Source organism: Erpetoichthys calabaricus, chromosome 1 (assembly GCF_900747795.2).
Source record: "Erpetoichthys calabaricus chromosome 1, fErpCal1.3, whole genome shotgun sequence".
Lineage (NCBI taxonomy): Eukaryota > Metazoa > Chordata > Cladistia > Polypteriformes > Polypteridae > Erpetoichthys > Erpetoichthys calabaricus.
Genome location: NC_041394.2, coordinates 162,791,344 through 162,804,695, shown reverse-complemented (window position 1 = coordinate 162,804,695; position 13,352 = coordinate 162,791,344). Strand labels below are relative to the sequence as shown.

The window sequence follows — 13,352 nt, the reverse complement described above, 5'->3', positions numbered from 1 at the left end:
TGGAGGGTGTATCCTGTAGCAAAGCCCTAACTTTTTTCGTGAAAGCCTGTTTCAGTCAATAAGTCTTAAAAAAAGGTGCAAAGATATTGACAATAAGCTAAGCAAACCCAGGAAGACATGGAATCGTTTAAATCAAGTATCATTACATCTTCCTTTCTTAAAGAGAAGTAAGGCAGTACTTATAAGCTTACATATTTATATATAGACATTCATACATACATATATATATATATATATATATATATATATATATATATATATATATATATATATATATATATATATATATATCCGAAGCCGTGCAAGCACACTCTTGAGAATGCAACGTATAGTTGTACAGAAGAAAAGCAATCTTGCCTCAAATGAATGGCAACCTTTTGTAGGTCTATGAACTTAATTTAAACTTTAGGTTTACATGGTGCTTTCTTTCCGAAGTACCTGCACTCATGAATATGTCTGAATGTGTCAGTCGGTCAAATCCACGCACTTCGCACCGGCGAAGTACCGCTTTTAAATTTTTATTAAGAAGAAAAGAAAACCTTTTTAAATTGAGGGAAAATATACTAATAACAGTTTGTTAAGGATCTGTTTTTTTGTGAAGCTGCCTTCACTCGAGTGATCACTTCAACCTGACTTGCTGGCCAACTATAAGCGTTACCTGGTAGGTAACCACCCATACAATCAGATTGTGAATCAGACTACGAATGCCGTGAATGTAATTACCCCGATCTACATGTTGTCAAATAAACGAACCACACGCCGTGGCACGGAATGTAATTACCCCGATCTACATGTTGTCAAATAAACAAACCACACGCCGTGGCACAATTTTAGGGGCTTTGCCTGTAGCGCTGACGTCCGAGGTTCGATTCCCGTAAGGGAGTGAAGTGAGTGGCTGGTTATCTACCAGGTAACGCTTATGGTTGGCCAGCAAGTGAGGTAACATCAGCCACGGTGCCTTCAGTTGTGAGAAGATCATAGTATGGTTGAAAATAGTTTACTGTCAAATAATGCAAAGAGTACGCGACACGTCTTTCCCCCTTATTCTTGGCTCATCAGGCGTACACACTCACTGCACTTACTTACGGTAATCGAACCTTGGACATCAGCGCTAGAGGGGCTTAGCAGCGGTGAAGTATTGCTTTTAAATTTTAATTAAGAAGAAAAGAAAACCTCAGAGGTTCGATTCCCGTAAGGGAGTGAAGTGAGTGGCTGGTTACCTACCAGGTAACACTTATGGTTGGCCAGCAAGTGAGGTAACATCAGCCACAGTGCCTTCAGTTGTGAGAAGCAGATCATAGAATGATTGAAAATAGTTTACTGTCAAATAATGCAAAGAGTACGCGACACGTCTTTCCCCCTTATTCTTGGCTCATCAGGCGTACACACTCACTGCACTCGCTTACGGTAATCGAACCTCGGACATCAGCGCTAGAGGGGCTTCGCAGCGGTGAAGTATTGCTTTTAAATTTTAATTAAGAAGAAAAGAAAACCTTTTTAAATTAAGTCTTAAAAAGAGGTGTAAAGATATTGACAATAAGCTACGCAAACCCACCAAGAAATGCAATCGTTTAAATGAAGGCGCGAGTCGAAAAACACCATCCTATAATATTAGTTAACGATTAACACATTTCTATATGTATTGTAAGCATACAATACAACTGATAATATGTTGCACTTATTTATCTGGTGTACCGACATTTTTGCGCGTTTAACGTCTGAAATCTAATGTGGTTTGTGCCCTTCAGAATGAAAACAGTTTGCATTTACCTTTTTAGTAAAAGGCGAGCTTTTAAGCCTGAGAAATCACCCCGTAAATGCACACGTTTAATTGCACATGTGTTAATATGTATGGTTACACAGTATTAAAAGACAGTGAACAACGTCATTTACCTTTGTTCCCGCGTTTGATAAAAGGCGAGCTTTTAAGCCTGAGAAATCACCCCGTAAATGCACACGTTTAATTGCACATGTGTTAATATGTATGCTTACACAGTATTAAAAGACACTCAAAAATTAACGTCATTTACCTTCGTTCCCGCGTTTTACTCGTGCTGTAAATCTCTTCCTTGTTTTTAGTTCACGTGATTACGTAGGAGGCGTGATGACGTGATACGTGACTCCGCCTCCTCCATTAGAGTATATGGACAAAAAACATGTTCCAGTTATGACCATTACGCGTAGAATTTCGAAATGAAACCTGCCTAACTTTTGAAAGTAAGCTGTAAGGAATGAGCCTGCCAAATTTCAGCCTTCCACCTACATGGGAAGTTTGAGAAGTTGTCCTCACAGGTGGCGCAGTGGTAGTGCTGCTGCTTTGCAGTAAGGAGACTGTGGAAGATTGTGGGTTCACTTCCCGGTTCCTCCCTGTGTGGATAGCGCTTTGAGTACTGAGAAAAGCGCTATATAAATGTAATAAATTATTATTAGTGATCAGTCAGTCAGTGAGTCAATGAGGGCTTTGCCTTTTATTAATATGTATAGATACAATGCAGACTATGTTATATAAAGAATGCTGTGTTTGTTGACATTTTCATATTTAGCATCTATGAGACTGGTATTGTCTGTGAAGATTCTCAGTTATCCAGGTGAAATTATCTGGTAGTTGAGTCATGGCAACTGGACTTCTTTCTTGTTAGGTAGATAAGTTTCACTGCTCATCCAAGCAGCTTCGTCAGTCTTTCCAAGTATAGCAGCAAACATAGTACTCCACAAACACAAAACATATTGGCTTGGCACTCTTCTCAAAATTAGTTTGCTTTTGCACTGATAGAGTGCAAAATAGGGCAATTATCTCAAACACATAACTAGAGAACAAACAGTATACTGTGGAATTGTCTTGTCATTCAAATCATGTTGATTTTGATTCATAATTCTGATGTTTTTGATTTATTGCTGTGAAATAAAATAGATGATATTGAGGTTTAGAGCTTAGCAGCAAAAATTACAAAAAAAAAATATTTTTAATCTTACCACACTGGCAATGTGGACAACAGGCACCTGAAGGAACCTGGCACTGCAGCTGCAATCCTACTGGGCATTTGGGTGTGTCCATTTCCAAACATGACATATTTGAATGGTTTATAAATACTTCATCATTTATCTTAACACACTCATGGACAACACAGGGATTTTCAAGAGACTTCCACTTTTCACCAACCTAAAATGAAAAAAAAACATTTATTTTTACTTCCTGACCTTAAAATTGAAGCAAATCTCCTGTATGTCAGTGTTTGATTGGTCTGGGAGGAATAAAATAGGTAAAAGCGCTCTAACAAATGGAAGAGGCCGGGAATGAGAGAGATTTAGGTCACAGGAAGACTGCTGTTGTATACTACTATCATCAAGGGAAGTATTCGTTTGTTAATAATAGCTAAACAAGTATTAATTTAGAGGGTTTATATTTCACATAGCCATTCATTCAACTTTCCTTTGTCTAAACAGATACTCCAATTTTGAGTCATACAAGGAAAATGTATTTAATTCTTTCAATATCACATGCAAGAAATAGAAGCAGTTGTGAATTGGATGCCAGCTCATTGCACAGCACAGTCTTGCACTCACTCCTCATTCATTCACATTGGGAAAAATTAAAAAAACATAGAATGAAACATGTATTGTTAATGTTATTTCATTATGCTGAATGTTAAGAAACAAAAATAAATAACTGACAAATATTTTAAGACTGACACTGTGAGCAGGAGGGTTTAATCTGAAATTATTTTTACAATGTCAGTTTCTGCAGATGTGGTGTTTCATGGCTGTCAGACTGCTTGAATGGAAGGTGAAATGACAGGAATATAGATATAGCTGGCTTTTCAAATTACCCCATGTAGACCTCATAGGAATAAGGCATAGATGGCTTTCATCCATGGATTCTAATAGACCTAAAGATGCCATACTAGCAGGTAAAACATGACACAAAATGAAAATATCCATATTTCTGGCATATTGCAATATATTTAATTTTACCAAGGAATTAATCAGTGTTTCCTGAGTTTACAAAAGCAATATAACCTTTATTAGTCCAAATGTAAAAAGTAAAAACAAACTAAGAAAAGGAGAAAAAGAAGTAAAAAATGTGAAACCGTTTACCATTTCATGTAATACTGATCTCTGAATTCTTGAATGCTTTACTGGTTTGAGTTAGTATGTACAGTGATCCCCGCTATATCGTGGTTCAGCTATCGCGCCCCCGCTACATCGCGGATTTATTAATACTATTATTATTACTAGGGGGCTCCGCCCCCTGCTCGCTTCTCTTGCCCACCCCCGGGTTTGGTTTACTGGATAAACAATTTAAAGAGATTGTTATTTTCATGGGGAAGGTTACATATTATGCATTATTTTCATTTTTACTTTAAAACTTTTGTAAAAACAATATTTGTCCTTTATTTCCTGGGCATGGTTAAATCTCTTTAAATCTCTTGCGGCACTTATAATGCTGCTCGCGTTGTGAAGGGGGTTCTGAACGCACGCTAAAGAGATGCAATTGGTTCAGCTGGTGTCTTGCTGCTGCCGCTGGCCAACTGTGTGTTGTGCTTGTCGCGCTTTACGTCAATCACTTAAAAGCCTGTACAGCAGCTGTCCTTTAGCCACTTCGCGTCTTTGCTGCTTGCTTTGTGAAGGGGGGAGCTGAACGCACATTAAGCAGAAGTGGACTTTGTGCTGCTTCTGCCAAGATGCTTGTTCTGCTTGTCGCTCTGCCCGTCAATCATTTAAAAGCCTGAACAGCAGCTGTTCTTACTGTTCTGTCTCACTGCCTTGTCTTGAGTGACGTTAAAATGTTTTATAATAGTGAGATGTTACTCATATCCTTAGCCCAACATCCACATATCATATATGTTTACAAAGTGTGTTTTAATAAGTTTACATGTGTTTAAAGTGTTTGGGAGGATGATTTTAAGGCTTAAACTATAAAAAAAAAAATGTTTATTTATATGGTCTTTCTATATCACGGATTTTCACCTATCGCTGATGGGTCTGGAACGTAACTTCCACGATAGGAGGGGGATCACTATAATTCATTAAATAAGTTTGTTTTGATTAAAGTTTATTTATGAATATGGAAAGCAACAAATTCAATATTCCACATTTTAAGATCATTTGAGTAGCCTATATTTTGCTATGTAAATTATTTAATTTTGTGTACAAACTAATATTTAAACTACAGTTACCATATTGTGCTTACAAAATTTACAAGGTCCTTTAGCATGTGACAAGGACAGTTACAAAGAATATTCAGGTCAAAATATATGTTGTACTTTACCTTTGGTCAGAAATTGAGCAATAATTATACAGTACATAGAGGATTAACTTCAATTCTAGTAGATTTTCAGTACAGCAAATAGAGAATCAGAATTTCAGCAAACATTTATCCATAGTGCACAATACATCCCTGCTTAATAACTGGTGTTCCAAAAAAGGAATAAATATTAGGCTTTATAAGAAAAGGAAAATAATAAGAGCTTACATATCGTAGATGTCCTCCAGTGTCAAGGTCCCCCAGTGGTGACAGTGCCTCCTCCTGACAATATGATTTCTTGCATATTCCACAGCACTCCCCTTGTTTTCTAGTGTATACAGAACCCTAAAAAGACCAGTCTTTCTTGTAAGTTGAAATACAGATATTGGCATTAATACTCAACATCCATGCAGCATATGAAACCTTTGTAAATTTAACATCAATATCTTTTTTAAAACAATAGTTTAAAACATTTTTTTCAGTTAAATGACAATTTAGTCCAATACAACTTATCAAATTCTTTGTATCAAAAGTATTTAAATAATATGAAGTCAGTTTGTTAAGGATCCAAGATGCTAATGTCAAATACACTGCTAAATAACCTGCCTCTACAGTTCCATGAGTGGAGCATTAGTTTCTAAACTTTGTGTGAACTTAACTTTTAAGAAAAATCTATCTGTATTGTACGGTAACCTTTGGCACATAACATAAGAGCTTCTAGCACACGCTGCCTCAGCCCTTGTGCAGAGTCTATTTGAACTCTCCCATTCGGCAAACGCTTCAGAGCCTTTCCTGTATGGACCTCGCGGTTCAGAAGCAGTTTCAGCCCAAGAGCTATAAATGCACTCAATCAGTCCATCAAGTGCTCCTGGTAGAACTGTTTGTACTTATAAGTACAATTACCTCACTGTAAATTTGCATTACAGTTGTAATATTGCACAACCTGAGCCACTTATTGTATATTTTTCACTGTTTTTTTTATACTATTATTATTTTAGTTGTTATTTTACCATTTTATAGTAAAATATGTTTATGGAGGATTTGCATACTGAATCTTATTATATCACACAATAACAATAAAGGAATTCAATTCAATTGAGAGTGCGTATTTACAGATGATGATGACTGGCTTCTAAGTCGCTTTAGATTTCCCGGCGCTATCTTCTTGGAGCTCTTGATACCATTTAAAAGATGAAATGCAGTAAAGTATATATATTACATTATACAGATACATTTTAAACTTCACTTAAATAATGTAAATTGTTAATGATTAAATATGCAAGGACTCGGTGGGCAGCAGTAGCGATGAGCTGCTGCCCCATTCAGGGATTGTTCCTGCCTCGCGCTGTATGCTTGCTGGGACTGGCACGACCTGGATGGATAGATGGGTGGAATAATTAAACATGTACTACGAAGATGTTTCAATGTTCCTTAAAAGTTTTGAAGAATCAGCGTTCTAAGCTTACAGATGGCTTGACATTTATTAAATAGCTGATTGTGTGGCGATTGGTTATTTGGAGAAAGAAAAGGAAGGACAGGAATCAGGATTGAAGATTTCGCACAGCGCAGCAAGCATCTTACAGGATGCAAGAACAATCTCTGGAAGAGGCACCAGCTCGTCACTACCACTGTGCCAATGTGCCACAATGTTTTTTACATGCTTTAATTTCTATCATTATGAAAATTATATAAAGTATACATCTTAGTATTTAAATTGTTCAGAGAGCTGTAACATCATGAATGGAATGTATTCTGTGTCCTGTCGTCATAAGAGAAAGCCCGTTTAAGAAGCACGTAGTGATTCAAACACAAAAGAGTACATTGAATAATACATAGGATACGAAGCATTTAATGTGCCACTTTAGCTACAATGGGATTTGAGAAACTATTAAATGATTTTAAGATGAAGTTTATGATGTTCTGCTTTATTGACAAAATAAACTATGTGATTAAAGTGGAAATTCAGACCTTTTAATAAAATAAACAGTGCATCATTAACCGTAAATACCTCCACTAAAGCTAATTCAGATATCTATCAACATATATACAAAAAAAAAATATTTTCAACAATCAAGGCACAAGCCGTGGTGCTTGGTAAACTCAAGACAATGTTCTACCAAATTCTCTTTCTTTCTTTCTTTCTTTCTTTCTTTCTTTCTTTCTTTCTTTCTTTCTTTCTTTCTTTCTTTCTTTCTTTCTTTCTTTCTTTCCAGACCCTCTCCGGAGGGAGGCCGGAAATACCCTTTTGTATTCGGTGCCATCGTGCCGACCAATTAAACTCTCAAACGTCATCCTTCAACGTGCACGTGATGACGTGTACGCATCTACGAAGAGTGGTGTCTCCTGACACTCCAAATTCCTATAAAAATTCATAGCTATTCAGGTCTTTGAGATGCATACTGCACTTCTCCCAAAAGAGAAAGTGAGCCCCCCCTTTTTTTTTCTTCCCTCCCCGAGCTACTGCCCAAACAACTGCTGATACGTGATCCTTTTTCTAAGCTGCGGCTAGCCGATACTAAGATGCTTCACACTTTCTTTTACTCTTCTAGTGCTACGAGGTTGTGGGAGACAGACAACGCCATCCATGGCAGGGCTGCCTTTCCACTCCTATACGAGACCCGCCGCAATGCTCTCCAGAAGGCGCACATACAGTCAGCGAAGACGTTCCTCTGCACTTTCTAAATGGAATACATATATATATATATATATACATATATACATATATATATATATAAAGAAACTTTTTTAAAAACCACGCTTATATTATGTTAAAGTGTACTAAAAAGTAAAAAGTCTCTTATACATCACTCATAAAATAAAAGGTGGGTGCTTTTGCTAAGATTTTAAGAAGTGTTTTTTGAATGTCAATTGATGAAAAGCGCCCACACCTTTGTTTTAGTATAATTTTGTAATCAATATTTTAACTCTTCCTTTAAATTTTTATCTGTTACTAGCGCCATCTATTGGTGAAATCTTTAACTATTCTTCATATCTATCATTTCTTAATTAACATGGATTAATTGATCAATTAGTGAAACTGATTATTGATTCGTGTACTGTATTGTAATCGGAAGTGAGTAAGTGTGGAAAATTTCAAGTCATTTGGACAATATGAAGTAGGTTAAATATCGATTACAAGATTTGTACCAGACAACAAACAGGTGAAGTTAAAATAAGCGTGATAATAATAATAATAATAATAAAATAATAATAATAAAAAAGGCAAACTTTTTTCTTTATACCTATATGTCTTTTTTCCCCAACAAATGCCTCTCTCTTAACACTGCAGACACTAAACTAAATGTATTTAATGGCTGGTAATGCCAGTGAAGCACATTACCACAACTGTGCATAGTTGCTAAGCTCAGAAAGAGTAGCTCAGTAGTAACCTAGGGCCAGTGAATAATACTGCTGCATATTCAGATTGAAAGAAGCTACTTTAAGTGGTTTGAGCTTGTAATTAGGATATCCCCAGAATACCAGAGGCATGCCCCATTTGGAGTGGCAGTGTGGGTACTCATAAAGATGGGCTACAGAAAGTGGGCCTGATCAGACCAGCTCCATGGAATCAGAATGAAAATGATGATGATACCATAGAAACCAAAGCTTCTCACTGAATTTGGAATTTAGCTTCATAACCATTTTGTACATACAAAGTATAAACACTCTAGACTTTTATTTCATACACTAAGGTAAGCTCAGCATCTTATAACACTTTTTTCTGTTTGTTGAGAGTGATGAGCCCAAGAACCAACACCTCTTTTTTAAGGTGTTCTAAATGTACAAATATATAATTAAATAATTAATATTTAGCATCTATACAGTTGTATTAACTAACATTACTCTTTATTTACCAAATATCCAATTATGACATGAGGGCAGCAAATTACTGTTTAAAAGATCAAGAGCACCAAAATTACAAAAGGTAAAGGGCTAGGCTTCCACAACTGCCTCCAACTGTTCATCTAATTAAAGGGTAACATGGTCCCAACTACTCTTGGCCAGTAAAGTGTGGTTACCTTCTAGTTCAGTGCTTCCCAAGCTAGGCCCTGGGGACCCACTGTGGCTGCAGGTTTTTGTTCCAACCAGCTTCTGTTTTTAATTGGACTCCTGGGCTAATTAAGTGAACTGTTATTTCTCAAGTTCTTTGTCTTGGGAAAAATATAGAAATTAGAAAACTAAGTTTCGTAAAAAAAAAAATTAAATTAAAATGTACCAAGCAGTTATATGGGAATAATGTCTTTTTTCTTTTTAACAATATTTTCATCTTTGTTTCCATTGTACTTTTCCAGGTGTTCTAATTAAATAATCCATTATTTACTAATTAGTGGGTCTGATGCTAAAGTAGTTGCAGCCTTTGATTATTCAGTATTTGCCTGGGTGTCTGTTCTCCTCGTTTTTAATTGTCATTAATAAGATACAATGAAGGGGAAAAACTGCACAGAGAAAGAGCCAAATATAATGAAATCAACAAAAGAGAGTTAAGCTTTTAAATCGATAGCAAAAGCAGAAATATTTCTAAATGCATTATAGATGTAAAAAATATGCTGCTGTGTTTTTCTGATTGTAGAATAAGAGAAAACAAATACCAGCTAATTACAGTGAGTCCCCAGGACTGAGTTTGGGAAGCACTGTTCTAGTTACTTCCTGTCAGTCTTCCCTAAGTTAATTTTTCAAAGGGCATTATGACTCCAGATCCCAGGCAGTTTTATAATATCTAAGTCAGCAAAGTTGTATGACATTGATTCAGAAGACAATGGGGTAATTTTTTTAGTTGTATACAGTGATAGCAATGTTAATAATAATACTTAGAATATGTCTCTGAACAGCAGGATTAGAATGGCCAATATACCTGAACAATTAATTATAACTGTCTGAAATCACAGAAAACTCCAAAATATATTGACTGTTATTTCCTTTTGTGGCATATTGCATGTTTTTTAAACAACAGTGTCAACATAATCTTACCATGGGGCAAATCTCATTACAGTTTCTGTTTACACAGATCACTTTATGCAGTCTTGTTACTTCATCCTGCTCATCTGTGCAATTGCATATTTGGCAGTTCTCTTCCCATGCACTGCCAACCTGATGTACAATATCACGATGTGTGCACACCTGTAAAAGAAAAGTTATTCTCATTAATATTTTTCAGAAAATAAGGAACATTTGGGTAATATCACCACGATGAACTTAGAACTTAGACACAAAAGTTCAGCATAGTAGATAATTAGTATGTGTGCATATCCCTAGGAAAAACCATTATGCTCACTAGCCAGAAATAAAAATAGAACATAAATGATACAGAAAAAGTGAAATAAAACTGTACAAAAAGATGGAAAATTGATATGACATTGAATATTAAACAGTCAAAAAAATATGTGAATATTATTTTTATCTGGTACTGACTAGATAAAACCAAGAATTAGTTATCTTTTTTTATAATTAAGGAAGCTTAAGTATTATACAAAGAAAATCAAACAAGTCACAAACATTTGCCAAGTCCATTAGGAAAACATTGTCTTAATTTCCCTCTTTAATTAACTTATTTCTCAGAAAGTGACAGAGTAAATGTATCCTTCACTCTGAAAGACTGTTTGTTACTGAGAGCACAAAAGTGTCTTTTCTTCAATTGATTCAAGGCTGTTATTTTTCAGCCCAAAAAAACCTTTGAACCCAAAAAAGTGTAAAAGACTCAGCAACTATAGTGACAAAAAGAACAATAAAAAACTAATTTCCCCTTTTACTTAATTTTGGTCTTTGAAATTACTGCTTACATTGAACCATTTCTTTCTGCCAAGTATATATTTTGGATTTTTTTTTTAATTGGAAGTTTTATTTTCCTGTTTGTTTTGTTATTTTTGTTACTATAGCAGCTGAGCCTTTTGCTTGTTAAAACGTTCCTTCATTTTTTTTCATGCTGTTGTGTTCTTAGCACCTCTAGTGGTTTACAATTGGTATCATTATATATACCAAGATTGATAAAGAAAAAAAAAAAAAAGCCCTATGTAAAACTAAAACAAAGACCAAAACAAAATATCCCTTTTAGTCGCAATATTATACATGGTAGTCTGTAGCCATAGATAAAAATGTGTTTTGCCCATTGTTTTCCAAATGTAAAATTCCAATTAACTGAAAAATTAGGCTTTTACTGGTTGAGCATGTCCATTTCAAGCAAAGGCTTCAGAAATGTTCACACTTTCTTGGTGTACAGTTGTAATAGTTGATTAAATTAAGTTTCAAGGCTTTGGAGTAGAAAAAGTCACAGAGGGTGAAATTATAGTTTATCTGAGAAATATCAATTATACCTTGGCAAAAATATGGGAAAATTCTAAAGAACAATTCAAGACTATGTCTAAAATGAAAGTGCCACATTATAAAACTAATATTTTTTATGCCCACTATATCAAAACTATAAACTTAAAACATCACAGAGGAACTGAACCATCCCATATCCAAGCGATATAAAAATGTGTATTGTGAATTTTATCTAGCCAAAAAACATCATACATTTTGTTATGTTCCTGAAGTGTCAGAGTAGTTAGCAGCTTGTTATTTGTAAATTGTAAACTTTTTACAGGAAACACAAGACACAATGACACAAGATAACCATCCATTAGATGATATTTCAGTTGATAGCAACTTCCAGTTACTGTATGTAAACCTTGATTTTTTTCATCATGACACATTTCTAAGAAAGAGTTTCTCAGGAGTGACCACGATAAAAATAAAGTACCGGGCCAAAGCAAAAATTAAAAATTACTTATCAAAGATTATACCACACATTAAGACCATTTGCGAACAAAATGACAAGATTATTTATGAGCACCAACAGAATTCTTAACACTGAGCCAGTTCAGACTTTCATATATGAATAATACAGACAGATGATAGCATATACTGCACTTTCAAATGCATCTTTTTCCTTTTTGGTAATTAAATCTGATATCTTTAATTGCAGATTTATAACTTTCTGAGACTGAGGAATCCACATCTCAGGTAGTCATACTTACCTTAGTGGGAAGACATTCCAATGTTGTGCAACCACAGTCATTGGTTACTGATTTGGACAAATATCCAAGGGAGCAGGAGACTGTGGAATTGATGCAGTTACAGGTACATTCATACTGGTCACAGCACTGGGTCTTCCTCACAGAGAGTTCTCGATGTGGTGGACAGGTTGGAACTGGCTTAAGTTTACACTCCTCTTTCTTGCAAGCTTAACACATTAAATGAAAATTATGTAAAAAGAGGGTAAACATGATAATTATATTCAATTTAAAATTACTGTTTTCATATTGCTTAAAGACAAATGGAAATTAAAAAATCAAATACAAAATAGGATTTTATATTTCTACATTTAGTTGAGGGCGACACGGTGGCACAGTGGTAGTGTTGCTGCCTCAGAGTAAGGAGACCTTGGTTTGCTTCCCGGGTCCTGTTGTCCCATGTCAATGTTACACAAAGAAAAATATTATTTCCTAAAAGGGCACTCTGATCTCTTGAACGACCCTATACATAATAACTTGGGTTTTTTCACAATTATTTGCCAAAAAAACCCAGAACTTAACCAAGCTACAACAGTCTAGGAATAACACATTTTTATGACAAGCAGAGCTGGGCAATCGTATACATGAATCAATGTTCATTGGACTGAAAGGAAACATTTTAAGAACAGTACGGCACATGATCTACTGTATCAAAATCTGTTGAAACACCAGCAGAAGCAAAAGAGAACGGGATCCAGAATTACAATTTAATTTTAGGTCATTTAATACTTGAGCAAAGGTGGTGTTCATGTTGTGTGCTTATTTAAACAGAACTGGAACTGTTAGTACATTGTAGATCACTAGATGAGAAATGAAACTGTAATTGGTTTGTAAAAAGTGTCTATATGTGGACAGAATGGAGGTGAGAAATAAGCAAGAGATTTAATAATTCTGAAGCATTTAATAAGAAGTTTTAATTATGAAATAACTACAATATTGGGAAAATCTGGGCCTGTCCCAAATTAGAATGACATTAATGGAATTAAAAAGTAGCAGATGTGGCATTAATAAGGATGTATAAATGAGGTTTAGTAAGCGATAAATACTTTTTAGTTAAA

The 13,352-nt window shown here is 35.3% G+C and overlaps 1 protein-coding gene across 1 annotated transcript in view; it reads right to left on the bottom strand.

Moving 5' to 3' along the window:
• Nucleotides 1-13,352, bottom strand: part of vwf (von Willebrand factor) — a 227,436-nt gene that overhangs the window by 32,288 nt on the left and 181,796 nt on the right. The window contains exons 42-45 of the mRNA XM_028808181.2: nt 12,259-12,464; nt 10,214-10,363; nt 5,474-5,590; nt 2,974-3,160 (exon numbers count right to left, since the gene is read on the bottom strand). Of these exons, the coding sequence (XP_028664014.2) occupies nt 2,974-3,160; nt 5,474-5,590; nt 10,214-10,363; nt 12,259-12,464 (660 nt within the window). The remainder of the gene's footprint in view (nt 1-2,973; nt 3,161-5,473; nt 5,591-10,213; nt 10,364-12,258; nt 12,465-13,352) is intronic.